Source organism: Stomoxys calcitrans, chromosome 5 (genome assembly GCF_963082655.1).
Source record: "Stomoxys calcitrans chromosome 5, idStoCalc2.1, whole genome shotgun sequence".
Lineage (NCBI taxonomy): Eukaryota > Metazoa > Arthropoda > Insecta > Diptera > Muscidae > Stomoxys > Stomoxys calcitrans.
The window spans coordinates 84386602-84404200 of record NC_081556.1 but is presented as its reverse complement, the minus strand read 5'-3'; the positions used below and the strand labels follow the sequence as shown (position 1 = coordinate 84404200).

Below are 17599 nucleotides of genomic sequence, written 5' to 3'. Positions count from 1 at the left end.
GCCTCTAGAGGGCACAATTCTTATCCAATTTCGTACAACTGCTTCTCCCATGACCTTCAACATACGTGTCAAATATGGTTTGAATCGGTCTATAGCTTGATCCAGTTCCCATATGAACCGATCTCCTGATTTTGCACCTTAACCCCCTAAAGTGCTCAATTCTATTTCGAATTGGCTGAAATTTTACACGATGACTTCTACTATGTTCTCCAACATTCAATTCATTTATGCTCGGAATCGGACCATAACTTGATATAGATTCTTTATTTGCCTAAAAAGAGATACCGGGAAAAAAACTTAACAAATGTGATCCATGGTGGAGGATATATAAAATTCGGCCCGGCCGAACTTGCCGACAACCGCCATTTATATATATGTACAAATACCAATCGTTAATAACTACCTCTTTTCATTAAGGTTGAACTGGAAAAGCAAAATGATTGGCAACTCTTGTCTCTTTGACAGTTGACATCGTCTGTCAATCCAGAGATTGCTGAGAGCGATTTTCTGTGGTCATTTTGCCAGCAGTCTGCTGCGAGAGTTTTTCGATAAACAAGTCAAAAGTTTCCATACTTGGTGGAGACATTTTACCAAATTCTATTATTTTCACCAATTTTTAATTGCAAAGGCAGTGCCGTTTCAATTTGACATTGCAAATCAGCAAGTGGTTCAGGTGTAACGATAAATAAAAATGTTAGTAAACGAGGCTCGTTTAGTGTTAACCCGCTCTGGGGCTTTGGCCGCACGTCACCAGGTAAGTCAAAAAATACTGTATTCCCTGCAGATGGTGGGGGTATTTGTCTTTATGGCCGTTCACCACAGCCCAGCTAGCATCCTGTCTTACATAAGTTTAGAACAAAGATTAAGTTGTAAAAGTGTTCCACATAAAGTAAACTGAGTAACTAGAAAAATTAGTATGATATGGACTGAAAATTCTTTTTATTTGGCGAGCAAAAGTGTTATGTAAACCATAGTGAGCATCGTCATAAATTATTTTTCTCATGTGTAATTTGCCATTACATTTGTGTTTTAAACCATTATGCACCATGTTTCCTGTTATTGTTTTATTGGTTATTGCACTTTTTCCCACTGCTATTGATGTATGTGTGGTTTATTATTGTGTTATAATTCCAGTTGCGTACCCTTACCTCGGGCAGCCAACAAAATAATCAACAGGCCGCCGCTAAGGAAGCTCCTGAACCACAAATTAAAAATTTCCAAATCTATCGCTGGAATCCCGATAATGCTGGCGAAAAACCCTACATGCAGACCTATCAAGTGAATTTGCGCGAATGCGGTCCCATGGTATTGGATGCCTTGATCAAGATCAAGAACGAAATGGATCCTACACTGACTTTCCGTCGTTCTTGCCGTGAAGGTATTTGTGGTTCCTGTGCCATGAATATTGCTGGTACCAATACATTAGCCTGCATTAGGTAAGTATAATTTTTGCTACTCCGATTTAAATTGTTACTCTTGTTTAAGGATAAAAGAAATTGTCATCTAGTCTGTTGGCATTATTATTTATTCCAATCTTATTGAAAGCTTGTTTAGATTTGTTTGAAGTAAAGGGCGTAACGTCTGGGTTCGAATCCAGGCGATAGCATCAGAAAAAATTTTCAGCGGTAGTTATCCCCTCCTAATGCTGGCGACGTTTGTGAAGTACCCTGTCATTTCCCCAAAGAGGTGTCGCACTGCGGAACACCGTTCGGACGCGGCTATAAAAAGGAGGCCCTTTATTATTGAGCTTAAACTTGATTTGGACAGCACTCATTAATATGTGAGAAGTTTGCCCCTGTTCCTTAATGCTTTCCAAGCGCCTTTACCTTCTGCTAGCTGGGGCTGATCCGATGGATTCCTTCATCGGCAAGTGCTGCCGCCTCAGTGTAGAACACACTGCTACAACAACAACAACACGGCACGGGATAGCTGTGAGCACCACACAAGATGGCACATTGACTTCCGATCTGAGTGGTGTTCATTGCTGTCACGAGAAGCTTAGCTGCGAGCTATCTACTGGTTGCGAATGCTCCATAGTAGCTGTATTTGCAGTCGCGGACAACCAGCTGTATCGGAAATGTGGTTAGAACAACACCTAGCTGGGGGATATTTTAGATCCAATCGGATCTGGTGTTTCTGTAGCCCCATCTTCATATGGATATAGCTATCATCGTCAAGCTCCTATAGATGAACAATCTCGTTCCGGTCCATAGCACCGATCGCCGCGGGAGCGTGATGGCATTGATTATTTAAAGATGAAGCTCAAAGTTCGAGTTTGTGTGGTACTCATAGCTATTCCGTACCGAGAATCTATTATATTTGTGTTGCGGAACTTTTTATCATGTACCACGAAAAAAGAATAACACCACTTTTTGGTCTATATTTTGGAATAATATCTCAAGAACGCTTGCATGTAAATCATTTTATTTTTGGAACCATAACTTCTGTTTTTATTCATTCCCAAGAAACCGTTTGCCCTGTGAGAACAATCGGCCAATTATATGGAAATTTAAACGAAATAAGCCACAACAGAGATATTTTAGTCTAAACATCAATAAAAAGTAGAACCCTTATCTTTTGGCTTTGGTGAAGGGTGATAGCACGGTTGTTTTTCATACACACAATCCCCCATAATAAACCCGAAATATTTTCTTGCAATTTGCCTAAGAAATTTGTTTAAAAAGGAAAGGTAAAACATACACATTGGAAAACAATTTTATTTAAATGAATGCGAAAATAAGCACACATGATAACGATTATGGATATTTCGATTGCATTTATGACAACTGCTATAATTTTGCTTCTAAAATGTCGCTTAGTGCAAAGTAGCATCTGCAAATTTTTCCATAAGCACCATGAACATCCCATTGGGAACTGAGAACACTGTACCCATATCAAAAATAATTGACTCTATAACCAACCAACATCGTAGGTGAATTTTCTAGGGCTAAAGTACTAACATCCATTTCATCAACGTCCCACTTGATAGTTCTTTTTGTATTTTAAAACTAACGTTTGTTTTGTTGAGTGCTTTTTTATAGATATATCTATTTGTGTCACTGTTCATAGCTTTCCTGGATTGCGCGAAAATTTGTCGAATTTTTTTTAAAATTTGAATTATTGTTGTGTTTATTGTTGCAGTGCGTTGTGTTCTACCCTTCGCCTGCTTGTTTCTGTTGAATATCCACATCCAGGAACTCTAAGGTAGGGTGCGTCCAGAGGGATCTGGGTCTGAGTCGAGTGGGTTATAGTATATGTAATTAGGTGATTGGTGTGGTTACATTTACATTTACATCTACGTTGTACTCGTAAACAAAGTAGATATTGTTGACAGAATCGTCTAAGATCGAATGATACGAGTTTACATAACTCGTATCATTCGAGCTGTTGATGGGTCACGTCCCTAAACATCTATATATTCTCAAGGAGGGGAGTTCCAGATCGATGAGTTGGAAGGACAATTTTTGGGGAACGAGATATAAAAATATTCGCTGCTCGATTGTCGAAGAAACAGGAGCTTCCCTCAACAAAGAAAACCTACTGGGATGCCAACAGAAGAGTACAGTACTGCACAGTAGTTTTAGGAAATGCCAACAAACAATGAACACACATGTAAATGTAAATGTGTATACAAAGCGAAATTTATTTCAACAACTAATCGTTAAATGAGCATTTGTATTTATACTAAGACGAAATATGATTGGTATGCCTTGTTCTTAAGGGCGTATGTGTTTTATCAAGTGCAGGTACCTAGTTTTTTGTTTTGAAATATTCTGTCTATGAGAAAATGGCTACATGTGTTTGTATTTGTTCGTCATTAGGTGTTATGGATTGTATAGTTCTCTGGGATTTTAAATACGTTTTAAGCCAATAACCAATGCTTCTAGCGAAATGTCAGCTAAGTTTTAGAATTAGACCCGAAGGACAACGAATGATAGATGGTCACAAAGAGGAAGCTGTGAGCATACCAAAACCATGTAGGCAAATCTAGATTTGAAGAGGTCTACCTCTGCTGTCATTGGCTAGGTCAGACGACTCAGTCATTGTGTCCGTCATGACAGGCCACTGTCTGGTCGGAAAACATGCTGACAGACTGAAAATTGCCAGTAACGACTTTTGCAAAAGCTGTGAGGACATCGAAGAAGAAGAGACTATTGATCACCTTCTGTGTGTGTATCCCGCATTAGCTGTCTGGTTTAGTGGATGTGAACATTCGCAAGTTGTTGGGCTTTTTAAAGCGATTTGGATGGTTCAATGGTAGGAACTAGAAGGCGTCTTACTTCTTCTGTTCCTGTGGTATCACAATGGACGAAAACGTCTAAGTGAGTTTGATGGCAGACTGTCCTTAAACCTGGCCTAAGCCAATAACGGCAAAAAAATATTCACCCGAACAACTGCCAACACGCACTACCTATAAATAATGCTACACAGAGACAATCCAGATAAGAGGTACTGAGTTATTCAAATTTTGTCATGAACATTCTATTAAGGAACAGGGTCGAACTTCTCACATATCAATGAGAGTTGTCCGATTCAAGTCTAAGCTCAGTGATAACGGATCTTCTTTCTGTAGCCGTGTCCGAACGGCGTGCTGAGTGCGAAATGAAAGAAAGGATAGTTGTTGTTGTAGCCACATTTTCATGTGGAGGTGGCGATCCTCGTCAAGCTACTGTAGGCGAGTAAGCTCGAGAGACTCTCCGCCCGATACCGCTGATTGTACGCGACTGCCATTACAGCTACTCCATATGGAGCATTCTACTATCCGCAAGCTGTGGACGAGCCCGGTAGCTCGCAGCGAAGCTTCTCTTGATATTAATGAACACCACACAGATTGGAACTCATAGTTCCAGTCTGTGTAGGGTTCACAGCTATCCCGTGCCGGGAGAAAGAAAAGTCCCCTTATCTTTGTGTTTTTACTTGACTCGGACAGCTCTCATTGATTTATGTATCAATTGGGACAATATGGGACCCTAATGAAAGGTATTTCGGAGTAAAGTTCGAATCTGACACTAAAAACTTATTCCAAATATCGGGGTTTTCAATAAAAACGCTGCAATTAAAAAAAAAAAAACAAAAACTGTCTTGGATATACATGTGTACGTTCGAAGCCATTATGTATGGAACTCTATTTTTTTTTTTGTTTGGCCACCACGGGCACGATTACAGAAGTCCAGACGCTGAACCCAATTTTCGACGGTTTTCAGGCATAAATCGGCCGAAACTATTGGGTTGCCCAAAAAGTAATTGCGGATTTTTTTAAAAGAAAGTAAATGCATTTTTAATAAAACTTAGAATGAACTTTAATCAAATATACTTTTTTTACACTTTTTCTTCTAAAGCAAGGTAAAAGTAACAGCTGATAACTGACAGAAGAAAGAATGCAATTACAGAGTCACAAGCTGTGAAAAAATTTGTCAACGCCGACTATATGAAAAATCCGAAGTTACTTTTTGTGCAACCCAATATATTCGTACGAAATTCATCAATCTTGCTGGCCATAGACTTGACGTAGCCCCACAGAAAATAGTCTAACGGCGTCAAATCGCACGACGGAATGGGCCAATTGACTGGACCATTTCGTGCGATAAAACATTCTGCAAACTAGGTTTCTAATGAATTGGTTGTGACATTCGCTATGTTGCTTGTGGTGCCGTCCTGTTGGAACCATATGTCCTCCAAGTCCATATCATACAATTGGGGCTAAAAATATTCTGTTATCATTTAGCGGTAGCAATGCCCATTCGCAGTAACATGCAGGTCTTGATCATCGCGCAGAGGTTAGCATGTCTGCCTATGACGCTTAACGCCTGGGTTCAAATCCTGGCGAGAACATCAGAAAAAATGTTCGGCGGTGGTTATCCCCTCCTAATGCTGGCGACATTTGTGAGGAACTTTGCCATGTAAAAACTTCTCCCCAAAGAGGTGTCGCATTGTGGCATGCCGTTTGGACTCGGCTATAAAAAGGAGGACCCTTGTCACTGAGCTTGAACTTCAATCGGAGAAGATTGCACCTGTCCTTTAATGGAATGTTTATGGGCAAATTTGCATTTGTTCTTAACGTTGAGGCCATTGACTCCGAATTTCGGTAGTAAATTTTAATTCGACTCGTTATTGGCTCGTATATCTTTCCATCATGAAATGGCAAACCTTACTGAAAAGAAATGTGAAAAAAGTGGCAAAAATATGGCGTCGTTTGCTGTCCCTATCGGTCTACTTTTGTAGAGTCCCTGAAAGAAACCCTGTATATTCGACATAAGTACAACCTATCAATGTATGACCCTTGAAACCAGCACACCTTTGTGGTTGAATAAGTCCTCTAACCAAAGACGACACGCGTGCCACAGTGGTTAAAGTGTTGTGATCGCGGACTTTCCTTTTCCATTGCAAAAAACCTTCTATCATTAAGCTTGTCTCAAAAAAAAAATAAACGAAAAAGTATAAACCCAATTTAGTTAAGCTCCTAAAACGATCGTATGATTAAAATGGTATGCTGCCTCAATAAAAATTTGTAGTTTCTTTATTTATAAATTTATCAATTTCAATTGTTTGTTTCTTTTCTCTTTCAGCAAAATCGATACCAACACCTCCAAACCATTGAAGGTCTATCCATTGCCTCACATGTATGTGGTGCGTGACTTGGTACCTGACATGAACCATTTCTATGAACAGTATAGATCAATTCAACCCTGGTTGCAACGCAAGTATGTTTGTTTATCAACATTTGCCCACTTCTCCTTCATTTATATAATTTTTCTACTTTTTGTTTTAAACAGAAATGAAGCTGGCGAGAAGAAGGGCAAAGCTCAATATTTGCAATCCGTAGAGGATCGTTCGAAATTGGACGGTTTGTATGAGTGTATCTTGTGCGCCTGCTGTTCCACTTCATGCCCATCATACTGGTGGAATGCTGAAAAATACTTGGGCCCCGCTGTTCTCATGCAGGCCTACCGTTGGATCATCGATTCCCGTGATGAAAGCACCCACGAACGTTTGGACAAACTTAAGGATCCTTTCAGTGTTTACCGTTGTCACACCATCATGAATTGCACACGCACTTGCCCCAAGGGTTTGAATCCCGGTCGTGCTATTGCGGAAATCAAGAAACTGTTATCTGGTATGGCTAAGAAGCCAGAACCTAAATTGGATACTGCGGCTTTGCATAAGTAAACAAAGCTATGAATTGGGACTAGAACATAGTGTCTACTTCAATATTATTTCGCTTTAGAAATCCCAGTTTCCAAAAATATTCTCTTTGTACTTAGAAAGTGTTTCCCTCTATAATTTATTGAAAATCTAATTTCTAACATGCTAATATCCTTTTTCATTGAATAAGGAGCATTCTAGTTTCTTTGACTTTAACTTTGGATTGCTGTAGTGTTTAAATTGATTTTTATTCGATTTTCTATAAACCTTTATGCAGTTGGTGTGGTGCCCCAATCCTTCTTAGGAGCTGTAGTTTCCTAATTAAAATGTTCTATAAACATTTTATGATTTCATATTTAATTTGTTATTAGTTATCGATTTTATGACATTGACACATACATACACACAATTAAGTATGTATTACTAAAGTAAATCAGCAGTTAAGTGCAAAGGTTTGCAATAATTTGTAAAAATATTTCGTATTATAAAAACTACAGTATGAAGAATCAAAAAGAAATTAATAAATGCATATACGAAAAAAGATTCCATTGTTTTTGATTAGTGTTCAGGAGGGATGTGGCGTCTTCTAATACGGCGATAATCTTGTTAAGGCCACGGGAGCAAGAAAAATAAGTATTTTTCTGATATATTGGGTTGCCCAAAAAGTAATTGCGGATTTTTTAAAAGAAAGTAAATGCATTTTTAATAAAACTTAGAATGAACTTTAATCAAATATACTTTTTTTACACTTTTTTTCTAAAGCAAGCTAAAAGTAACAGCTGATAACTGACAGAAGAAAAAATGCAATTACAGAGTCACAAGCTGTGAAAAAATTTGTCAACGCCGACTATATGAAAAATCCGCAATTACTTTTTGGGCAACCCAATATATAAAAATTAATTGTATTTGCAAATTTTTTTGTTTATAAAGACTCGCAAACGGCTAAACCAATGATCTTGTTGTTGTAGATACATTTGCATGTGGAGGTGGCATGAGATAAGAAGGATTGATGTTTATACCCACCACTGAAGGATGGGGGTATATTCATTTTGTAATTCCGTTTGCAACACATCGAAATATCCATTTCCGACCCTATAAAGTATATTGTCGTAAAAATCTAAGACGATCTAGCCATGTCCGTCCGTCTGTCTGTTGAAATCACGCTACAGTCATTAAAAATAGAGATATTGAGCTGAAACTTTGCGCAGATTCTTTATTTTATCCATAGGCAGGTTAAGTTTGAAGATGGCCTAGGTTAAGTTTGGTTATCCCATGGCACTATGGACATACGCCTAAGCCATTAATTGGCTTGTTGTGCGCTCTACAAACTATAAAGTAACCTCTAAAAAGAAAATTTTAAGTTTGGAATTCCGTGCTACTTACAAAATCCTTATTTGTTTTCAATACTACTCCCCTAAGTTGGTTCATGTCTCGTATTGTGTCTCCACCTAAGTGCCGGTATCTGTTAGACGCGAATGTCGGGCAATGACAAAGGAAATGCTCCAACGTCTCATCATTTTCACCGCAATCCCTGCACATGCCAACACTTGCCGCACCGATTTTACATAAGCGAGCTCGTAGTCCTATGTGTCCCGTTATGATACCAATAGCTATACTGACCTCCTTCTTACTTCCTTTCAGTAATAGCCTTGTCTTCTCACGATCTGGATTCCCCATAGGATTTTCGCCGTCCTACCGACCGTTTCGCTATTGCACAATCTTGCATGCGCATTCGTCGCCCACTACCTTAACGCGGAAGGCTTCGACCCGAAAGGCTTCGGGTTAACCAAGTTTATTGACGGCAGTCCTCTGCCCTTTCATTTCCTCTTACTCCGTTATGGCTCGGTGCCCAAACGATGCGGATTTTGCCATCCTCAGAGAAGGCGTTAATCTCCTTACAATGCAAGACTTCGTGACCTTACCGTCCTGGTTGTTATTGCCCTTATGGCAATTTTACTGTCCGCAAAGATGTTCACACTCGACGACGTTAGCACAGCACCACTTCACAGCATTCCGTCAACTTTGTGACACGCAGTGGAATAATATTCAGATCTGTCAGAATGACGCCCTCCGAACTGCGACGGGCTGTCTCCTTAGTTATCATGTGGACCACCTCCATCAAGAGACAAAGACCCTACCAATGCGAAGACATAACTACATGCTGTCCAAGCAATACCTTTTGGGCTGTTATCGCAGAAACCATCCAAACCATCATGATGTGGATAGATATCCACCGCCCAGAAGCCTTAAGGTAGATCTACACGATCTCGAGCGTGAGGTTCAGCGCTACAAGAGAGAACCTCTAGATCAAGCGGGTCTAAACAACAGACACGGTAGCAGATGCGGTAATTGGGTGAATGTAGTCCTTGGAGAACGACCGCCACCCATAGCACCCGAAGAAATCGACCTCCCCCGGCAAACCAGAGTGGTTCTGCCTCAATTACGTTCCGGCAGATGCAGCCGCCTCAGTTCCCACAGAGCTAGGATTGATGCCGACGTGCAAGATGTATGTCCCGATTGTAACCAGGGACCGCACGATACACGTCACCTGTTTAACTGCCCTTCCAGACCCACTCGACTCAGACCCAGATCCCTGTGGACGCACCCCATCTTAGTCGCCGAGTTCCTGGGTCTTGACACAAAACAGAATCAAGCAGACGAAAGATAGAACACAATAAACTGCTACAACAACAACAACAACGCATTCCGTGATCGCCCGGATCTCCGCCTGCAGGACCGTATTATGGTCTGGCAGTCAAAAACAGATCTCAGTCTCTGGGTTCTCAATGTAGACCCCCAGGCCAACTCTGTCCTCTAGCGTTGATCCATCAGTGTAACATGATCTTTCAGATGGCTATACTAGGGTTCCGTCAATCCAAGACTGTGCCGATGGCAGCTGTGCCTCGAAACTCGACTTCAAGGTTCATCTCAGGTATCCGATTGGAAACCTCTTCCCTTCCTCTTCCCTTGGTATGAGCTGCTCCCATCCTCAGTCCATTCTCCAATCGCCTTAAGTCTCATAGCCGCAGTGGCTGCCGCACGTAAGTAGTAGCAGCAAGTTGTCTAGCCACAATATCCAGAAGTATCTGGTGGTTAGTCCTAAGTTCCTTTGTCAGCACACCAAGTGCTGCCGACAAGAGATTTAAAAACGTTGTTTCTACTTTTATGTACGGTGATGGCATGTAAAGAAGTTGTAGTCGTATGCAGCCTTCGAAATGTATGCTGATGCTCGGCGAATGGAAATGTCCAACGGGAGAATCGGAAGAAGTAGTCCCTCATGCGTCTTGGCTAATGATGAAAGAAGACAGATCGGTCTGTACGACATCCCCTTGCTCGTATCCTTTCCAGGTTTCAGAAGCGAGATCACACTGCCTATCTTCCAAACATCGGTTACTATAATAGAGTGTCTGAACTCTGAAGACAGTTGTAAGGTACTCGACTCCAGGCAGATCCAGATTCTTCAGCATCACTGAAGACTTGACGCCACGGATAACATTCGTAGCTTTGACTGTAAATTGTGATGGCTATCCAGCGACATGGAGATCACGGATACTACGAATGGCTCCCCTTTTAGACTTGTCACACTCGGGCCAATAAATTGACGGTTTATCTAAGGAAAATACCTCACAAGTATCACCAGCATTTTTTATTCAAAAACAATTGCTCTCCTAAGCAAGCAAATAAAAAACAAACCAAAACAAAAATCAGCTGTTGTTCTGCAAGTTTTCACTGGAAGTCGTTCGCGTACTTTTGCTTGCAAATTTTTTAAAAAGAGTAAAATGGCACTTACTCTCCTGCAAATTTTTACTGGAACAGTACGCTTTTGCTTGTGGTTATTTTGGCTAGATAAATTGCTACGATCACTGATGTAAGGCTAAGGGAGTTTTCTATTTGGTCATGTGGCGGCTACGGAAACTTTGTTGTCATTGAAGATATGTGTATCCGTTCACAATTGGCAGTCTAATTTGCACTAATTTTTTCAAATTTTTCACTTGCCTTCTAATGTAGAATAACGGTAAAATTAAAACTTCATTTGTCGAGTTTTTTGTACCTGAACACTAGCTGCTGCCATGAATCTTCATTAAAAATAAATAAAAATAAAACAAATTTAATAATTACCAGTAAACAATATTTATATTTTTTATTTATCTCTGCCTTTTTGATCCATTTTGCCGTTAGCTTTTGTATTTTCATGTAACGGCTGCTTTTCATAAAACAGCTTACCCTTACAGAACACCTGTTAAATTTTTGCTGGCAAAAAAAGTCCCAGTAGAAATTTGCAGGTTCTCTATTTTCTAACAGTCAAAATTTGCTCTCTCTCGCGCTCCCTTCTGCTGGCAAATAAAGCACGCGAATGACTTCCAGTAAAAATTTTTGCAAATTTACACTAATTTTCGGGTTCCCGAACATAGCTTATATAGAACATCTGTCGTCAGAATTGCCATGATGTTTTACACAAATAAGTGTGGCCACTTGCGGAAATCCCATAATTGAGGATTTCCGCGATTGAGGAATGGCAAAATAAAATTAAAACCAATTATTAATAAAATTGCGTGCACAAACCTTAATACATTTTATTTAACTTCTACACTCAGAAAATGCTTATCGTAAATATGAGTGGATTACATAATACACGTTAGTTCATGATCTTTACTCTCGTTTAATTAAAATTTCGTAAGGGGTTAGAAAATTAACATTTTGTACAAATAAAACTTTTCATGAGTATATATTAAAAACTCTGGTGGCGTTAGTAATTTTACTTAACCTTATTTCTTTGGAACAAGCAAGCACTTTACCACGCATGGGTAAAGGCATATTATCGTCGACGATATCCCTTCTCAAACTTATTACTGATTGAACTACTCAAAGAAATTTGGAATTTTAGCTCAATATATGTATGTAACTAAAATGTTTACAATATTTATTTCTTCAGGTTACAATAAAATGCTCTCAACTTGCTAAACTTTCTTTTAGATCTCCACAAACGCGCGGAATAATGTGTGACATAGTTTTAAAGTATGAAATAAATAAAAACCATTTTGCTGGCTCGAGACTCGATACAAATTGTCTTGGTTGTTTTGGGGGTTATTATGGTGGTGGGACGTCCCCTGGACAGTTGGTTCCGAATTTTGAAATCAGATTCGTGGTCTACTCCCAAATACCTTTCACTTGATCCCCATATTTCCATAATCGGCGAATATCGTGTCCTACTCTAAAATACCTTTTATTTGAGCCTAATATTGCACTGGTCAGCAAGTACATCCAATTTGGGTGCTTTACTCCTAAACACCTTTCATTTGAGCCCCATATTGCTATGGTCGTTATTTTTTTCTTGTTTGGATATCAGATTCGTATTTTACACTCAAATACCTTTTATTTAAGGCCCATATTGCCATGCTCAATAAATAAGTCCTGTTTGGGGGGTGTTTTGGGGAAGAGATGGACCTCCAGAAACTTGGTCCCACATTTGGATATCAGATTCGTATTCTACTAGCAAATACCTTTCATTTGAGTGCCATATTGCCATGGTCGGTAAATATGTCCGATTTAGGAATGTTTTGGGGATTAGGGTAGTCCACCAAAACTTGTTCCGACAATTTGATATCAGATACGTTTTCTAATTTTAAATACCTTTCATTTGAGTGCCATATTGTCGTGATTGGTCTATATATATTGTATATGTGGTAGGTTTTGGGGGTGGGCGGTCCTCCTAGGTGCCCCACCCGAAATTGGATACCAAATGTATGTTTTTAGATTACTATAAGAGAGCATACAAAATTTCGCATAAATCGCACAACCCATCTCCGAGATCTGATGTTTCAAAAAATTATGTAAGGGGTAGGGTCCGTCCCCCTCAAGATATAAGAAGTTAGTACTCTATTTTCACCACGGGATCATTATGCACCATCTGTGAAAATTGCAACAAAATCGGTTCAGCCGTTTTGAGTCTATAAGGAACACACAAATTGATTTATATATATGAGACTAGCTGAACAGGGCCCGCTCTGCTGCGCCTTCTTTCACTCTCTTTTTTATCTGAGCCCTATACTGACACTGGCAGGAAATAAGTCATGTTTTGGGGTATTGGTACGGCCTTTCAGATATTTCGCCCCAATGTGGATATCATTTTCGTGCTCTACTCCCAAATACCTTTCATTTGAGCCTTATATTGCTGTGGTCGGTAAATATATTTGGTATGGGGGTATTTTTGGGGGTGAAGTGGACGCCCATATATCAGATTCGTGATCTAGACTCAAATACCTCTCATTTGAGCCACGTATTGTCATTACTGGTTTATATTTCCATTTGGAGGGTTTTGGAGGTGGAGCAGCCCCCCTAGATATCCCACCCTATATAAGGATACCAAATTTCAGTTTTTGAGTTATTATAAACCAACCAAATTTCGCTTAAATTTCCCCACTTATCTCCGAGATCTGACATTTTTGAAAATAGGGTAAAGAGAGGGTGCTTCCATTAAAGTTTGGATGTTAGATCTACTTCATTCTCTTGGTTGTGGTGGTGGATTAGAGATGCCAAACCCTTTGCCCCGAATGTGGATATAAGATTCCAACACATTTAAGCTACATATTGCTATAGTCGGTATATATGTATGGTTTAGAGGAAGTTTATGAGGTGAGACGTCCTTGAAACACTTGGTCATAAAACAGATACCAGATTTGAGCCCCTTTTTGCCATAATCCACGAATATGTCCAGTTTGAGCGGTGTGTAGATTGGGGCGGCCACACTCGCACTTAGCCCTGAAAAAATATCAGCATGGTGCTGTACTCTGAGATTTATTTTTCTTGAGCCGCAATTGCCATTGGTTTAGGGTGAGTTTATGAGGTGAGACGACCCCCAAACACTTGGCCTCAAAATTGGATATCAAATTCTTTTTATACTATAAAATACCTATCATTTGTGCCCCTTATTCCCATAGTAGACAAACATGGTCGGTTTGAAAGGAGTTTAGGGGGCGGACGCTGAAATAATATCATCATCGTGCTAGAGCACGATTTTGTTTGGCCCCATAATATCAAGTATTTTGAAGGTGACTATCAAGATATTCAGGGCAACGGGTCTCGTACAGATTCATAGTAATTGTTATTTAATTTTTGTTTTGGTTGTTTTGAGGGTAAAAAGTGTACTTTACCACCAAAGATCTTGTATTGCTATACTATTCTATCCTGATCGGCCTTCATATATTATTTTTAGTTCCTTCTTTTTGGGTAGGATAGGGGAAGGTGGATTGCCCTCTAACACATCCTTTCATTTGAGTACAATATATTCTCGGTCGTCCTACATGACAGTTTGGTGTTGTTTATGTTGGAAGGAGAGGGTTGTTCGTTCCTTTATTGTCGCGACATACATATCCTGCTCAACTGCAGGACGGCTGGACGTGACCCAGATTCTTGAATCCTTATGTCAACATTAGGTTTGAACTCTACTGACATAGACCTTTCTTTTAATTCACATATTATCCCGCTTGAACTACATGTCCTATTGAAGGGTATTTAGTGGGTGGGCCGGTCTCAGACTCTATTCCAAGTATGTATACCAGAATCGTAGTTAACTTCCAAAGACCTTTCATTTGATACCCATTTTGTGACGTTTGACGTTCATGCCCGTTTAAGGGATTTTGGGGTCGGGGAGGTAGACACCTTGGACCTTATTCTTGGATTCTTACCTTTCATTTGATATTCTTGTTGGCCCAATTGTTAAATAAGCCCTACTGGCGGGTTTTTGGGGGGTGGGGAGGCGTCTCAAATACCAATGAGTATATTTTTATATCAGATTCTTATTCTACTTTTAAATAGCTTTCATTTGATATCCATACTGTCTCAATTGGTAAATATGCTCTGAAGGTAGGGTTTGGGGAGTGGGGGTGTCAGATTTGTACTTTACTTTTAAATACCTTTCATTTGAAACCCATATTGCCCAAAGCAGTGAAAAAGTTCTCTTAAAGGGTTATTTGGGGTTGGGGGACCCCCCGTATACTTGGGACGAAATATGTACACCAAGTTCGTGGGGGTGTCAGATTCGTACTTTACTTTTAAATACCTTCCATTTGATACCCATATTGCCCAAAGCGTTGAAAGAGTCCCATTGGGCGATTTTTAGGGTGGGGGACCCCCCCGAACACTTTGGGCGAAATTTGTATATCAAGTTCGTACTCTACTCTTAAATACCCTTCATTTGATACCCATATTGTACCAATCGGTAAACATGCCCGCCCGGATGGGTTTTGAGATGGGGCGTCCCCCCAGGTTATTGGAGGGAGGTATAATAATCGGAGTTAAAAAAGCCCGACCCCGCAGTCTTGTGGTCAAGTATACTATTGGGTTGTCCAAAAAGTGATTGCGGATTTTTTAAAAGAAAGTAAATGCATTTTTAATAAAACTTAGAATGAACTTTAATCAAATATACTTTTTTTACACTTTTTTTCTAAAGCAAGCTAAAAGTAACAGCTGATAACTGACAGAAGAAAGAATGCAATTACAGAGTCACAAGCTGTGAAAAAAATTGTCAACGCCGACTATATGAAAAATCCGCAATTACTTTTTGGGCAACCCAAAACGATTTTATTACCTTTGCAATAAAAACTTTAACAATAAATAAAAGTTTCAAAATTTTAATAAATTACTTTACACAAAATTACATATGTACATAAATTTTTGTTAACATTTGAATAAACGATGTAGGCTTGTGAGGATTTAATGGTAAGTCGGAATCAACTGGTTCTACAAATATAAAAATTAACATAGTCTATTAAAGGTTCTATAAAAATTATTTTCTATTTTACCGGTAAATTTCATCATCATCGGCTGTTTATGACTTCGATGATTCAGCATTTTGTTTGTTCTTGTTATCGGGATGCAAATGTTTATCGCAGTGAACATCGCTCTCCTTGAGGTTGAACGGGCCAAAAGGCATTCCCATACATAGACTCTGTTGGGGATTAAAGAAACCACCTTCGCATTTGTGGTGCTTTCTATGGCGCAACATTTCCCCAAATTTGGAATCGGGCAAAGCCATAAGTTTCTCAGCGCATTTTTGTCGATAACTCCATTTGCCCACAAAGTAGCCCAACATGGCGGCTAAAATAACTTTTGGGACAGCTCCATATTTAGCATTGGGCTTAAGAAATAAAATCAATCTTAGAAAATCAATGTAAATATGATAATTTGGTCACTTACCGTTAGAACACCCCGCTTAACACCTAAGTAAGCCGCTAGCCCAAATGTTGTGCTGAGAGGAAGGGAACGTTGGTAAAACGATTCTGTTTTACATTCATGTAAAACACGTAACTCGTCCTCGTTGAATCGATATTTTGCCTTAATGGGGCAATCTTTTTTTTCCGACATTTTCGTTAGGACAGCAATTTGCAGATTACCCAAACTTGTTATTGACCAAATACTTTAAGACTAAATTTGCTGATGTCATTTTCGGTATAGATTGCTAATAGATAGCATTGCTAGAATGCAAAAGAGCACAACAAATTATGTTGGGATAAGACGGATAGAACTACGCACGTAGGAAGTTTTTTTTGAATTTGAAAAAAAGAGGAAAATTAGCCGCTCTTTGCATATCTTTTTTATGTACCACTACAACAATAGTTCTCGCATTCAACATCGAATGACACTTGGACATCAATTAGTTTGTCGAAGTTTCATTTCTGATTCGTCTCATTGGCAAAACTAATGGGCATTAGCTATAATGTTAGGGGTTGTTTTCTCAATGTCGGGTTAAAATTTTGCAAAAAAAAAACAATGAAGTTCCACAGGTCTCCTTGATAAGGGCTATTGTAGAGAAAACTATTATGGCAAGAAACGTGCCACATGCCCAAGGTAAGCCATTCAAAATAAATCAAGTAGTTCGGGAGGCCGAGCGCGGTTATAAATTAACTAGTAACATGGTATACAAATATGTATCGAGTGATATTTTTCGTCGTGTAGTTGTCAGGAACTAATAATGCGCACATCATTTAATGTTATGACCAAGAATTTAATATTATATAAATATAATAGGTTGCCACTATTTTTTAGAAATAATTTCCGGCAGGGTGCCAGCTGAATCGAAGAAACTTCAAACGAGAGTTCGATTTCGGCCATTTTTTTTGCTGTATTCGAGGCCGTATGTCAGCACTTAGACTTTCCATTATGAATAAGTCTATTGACAATAAAACGGCAAATCCAACTAAGCATAAATCAAGGGACAGTTTTAAAAAGACCAACTGCGAAAGATGTTTGATCAAATTGAACACCACACTCTTCAAAACTTGTTTATATTAAAAGATGTTTGTACGGCAACGGTTTTTCATGCCCTAACTACCTTCGACTATTTGGAGAAGCTGCTGAAAGCGGATGCACGCAACATATGTATTCTATGATTAAACGTCCTGGAATGCAAATTGTTTAGAATTGCGATAAAATCACATTTATGAACTCCGAGAAATAT

At 39.3% G+C, this 17599-nt stretch overlaps 2 protein-coding genes across 2 annotated transcripts; one reads left to right on the top strand and one right to left on the bottom strand.

Annotated features, from left to right (window-relative positions):
• Positions 1 to 503: 503 nt before the first annotated feature.
• On the top strand, positions 504 to 7686 carry LOC106088724 (succinate dehydrogenase [ubiquinone] iron-sulfur subunit, mitochondrial). The gene is made up of 4 exons (XM_059369543.1): positions 504 to 754; positions 1135 to 1436; positions 6567 to 6701; positions 6774 to 7686. Exons 1-4 carry the CDS (start codon positions 692 to 694, stop codon positions 7165 to 7167), a joined length of 894 nt encoding a protein of 297 aa, XP_059225526.1. The 5' UTR covers positions 504 to 691; the 3' UTR covers positions 7168 to 7686.
• Positions 7687 to 15757: 8071 nt separating this feature from the next.
• On the bottom strand, positions 15758 to 17599 carry LOC106088723 (OCIA domain-containing protein 1-like). Its single transcript, XM_013254378.2, has 4 exons — positions 17474 to 17599; positions 16339 to 16616; positions 15945 to 16279; positions 15758 to 15882 (listed from the first exon to the last, which is right to left on the bottom strand). Exons 2-3 carry the CDS (start codon positions 16504 to 16506, stop codon positions 15971 to 15973), a joined length of 477 nt encoding a protein of 158 aa, XP_013109832.1. The 5' UTR covers positions 16507 to 16616; positions 17474 to 17599; the 3' UTR covers positions 15758 to 15882; positions 15945 to 15970.

What these genes read in the sequence shown, in the direction of transcription:
- LOC106088724 (XM_059369543.1), top strand. Translation starts at nt 692, where the DNA reads ATGTTAGTAAACGAGGCTCGTTTAGTGTTAACCCGCTCTGGGGCTTTG. An exon ending in CTTTGGCCGCACGTCACCAG is followed by an intron (nt 755 to 1,134) that starts GTAAGTCAAAAA and finishes TTATAATTCCAG; the next exon opens with TTGCGTACCCTTACCTCGGG. An exon ending in CAACCCTGGTTGCAACGCAA is followed by an intron (nt 6,702 to 6,773) that starts GTATGTTTGTTT and finishes TGTTTTAAACAG; the next exon opens with AAATGAAGCTGGCGAGAAGA.
- LOC106088723 (XM_013254378.2), bottom strand. Translation starts at nt 16,506, where the DNA reads ATGTCGGAAAAAAAAGATTGCCCCATTAAGGCAAAATATCGATTCAAC. An exon ending in TTAAGCGGGGTGTTCTAACG is followed by an intron (nt 16,280 to 16,338) that starts GTAAGTGACCAA and finishes TTATTTCTTAAG; the next exon opens with CCCAATGCTAAATATGGAGC.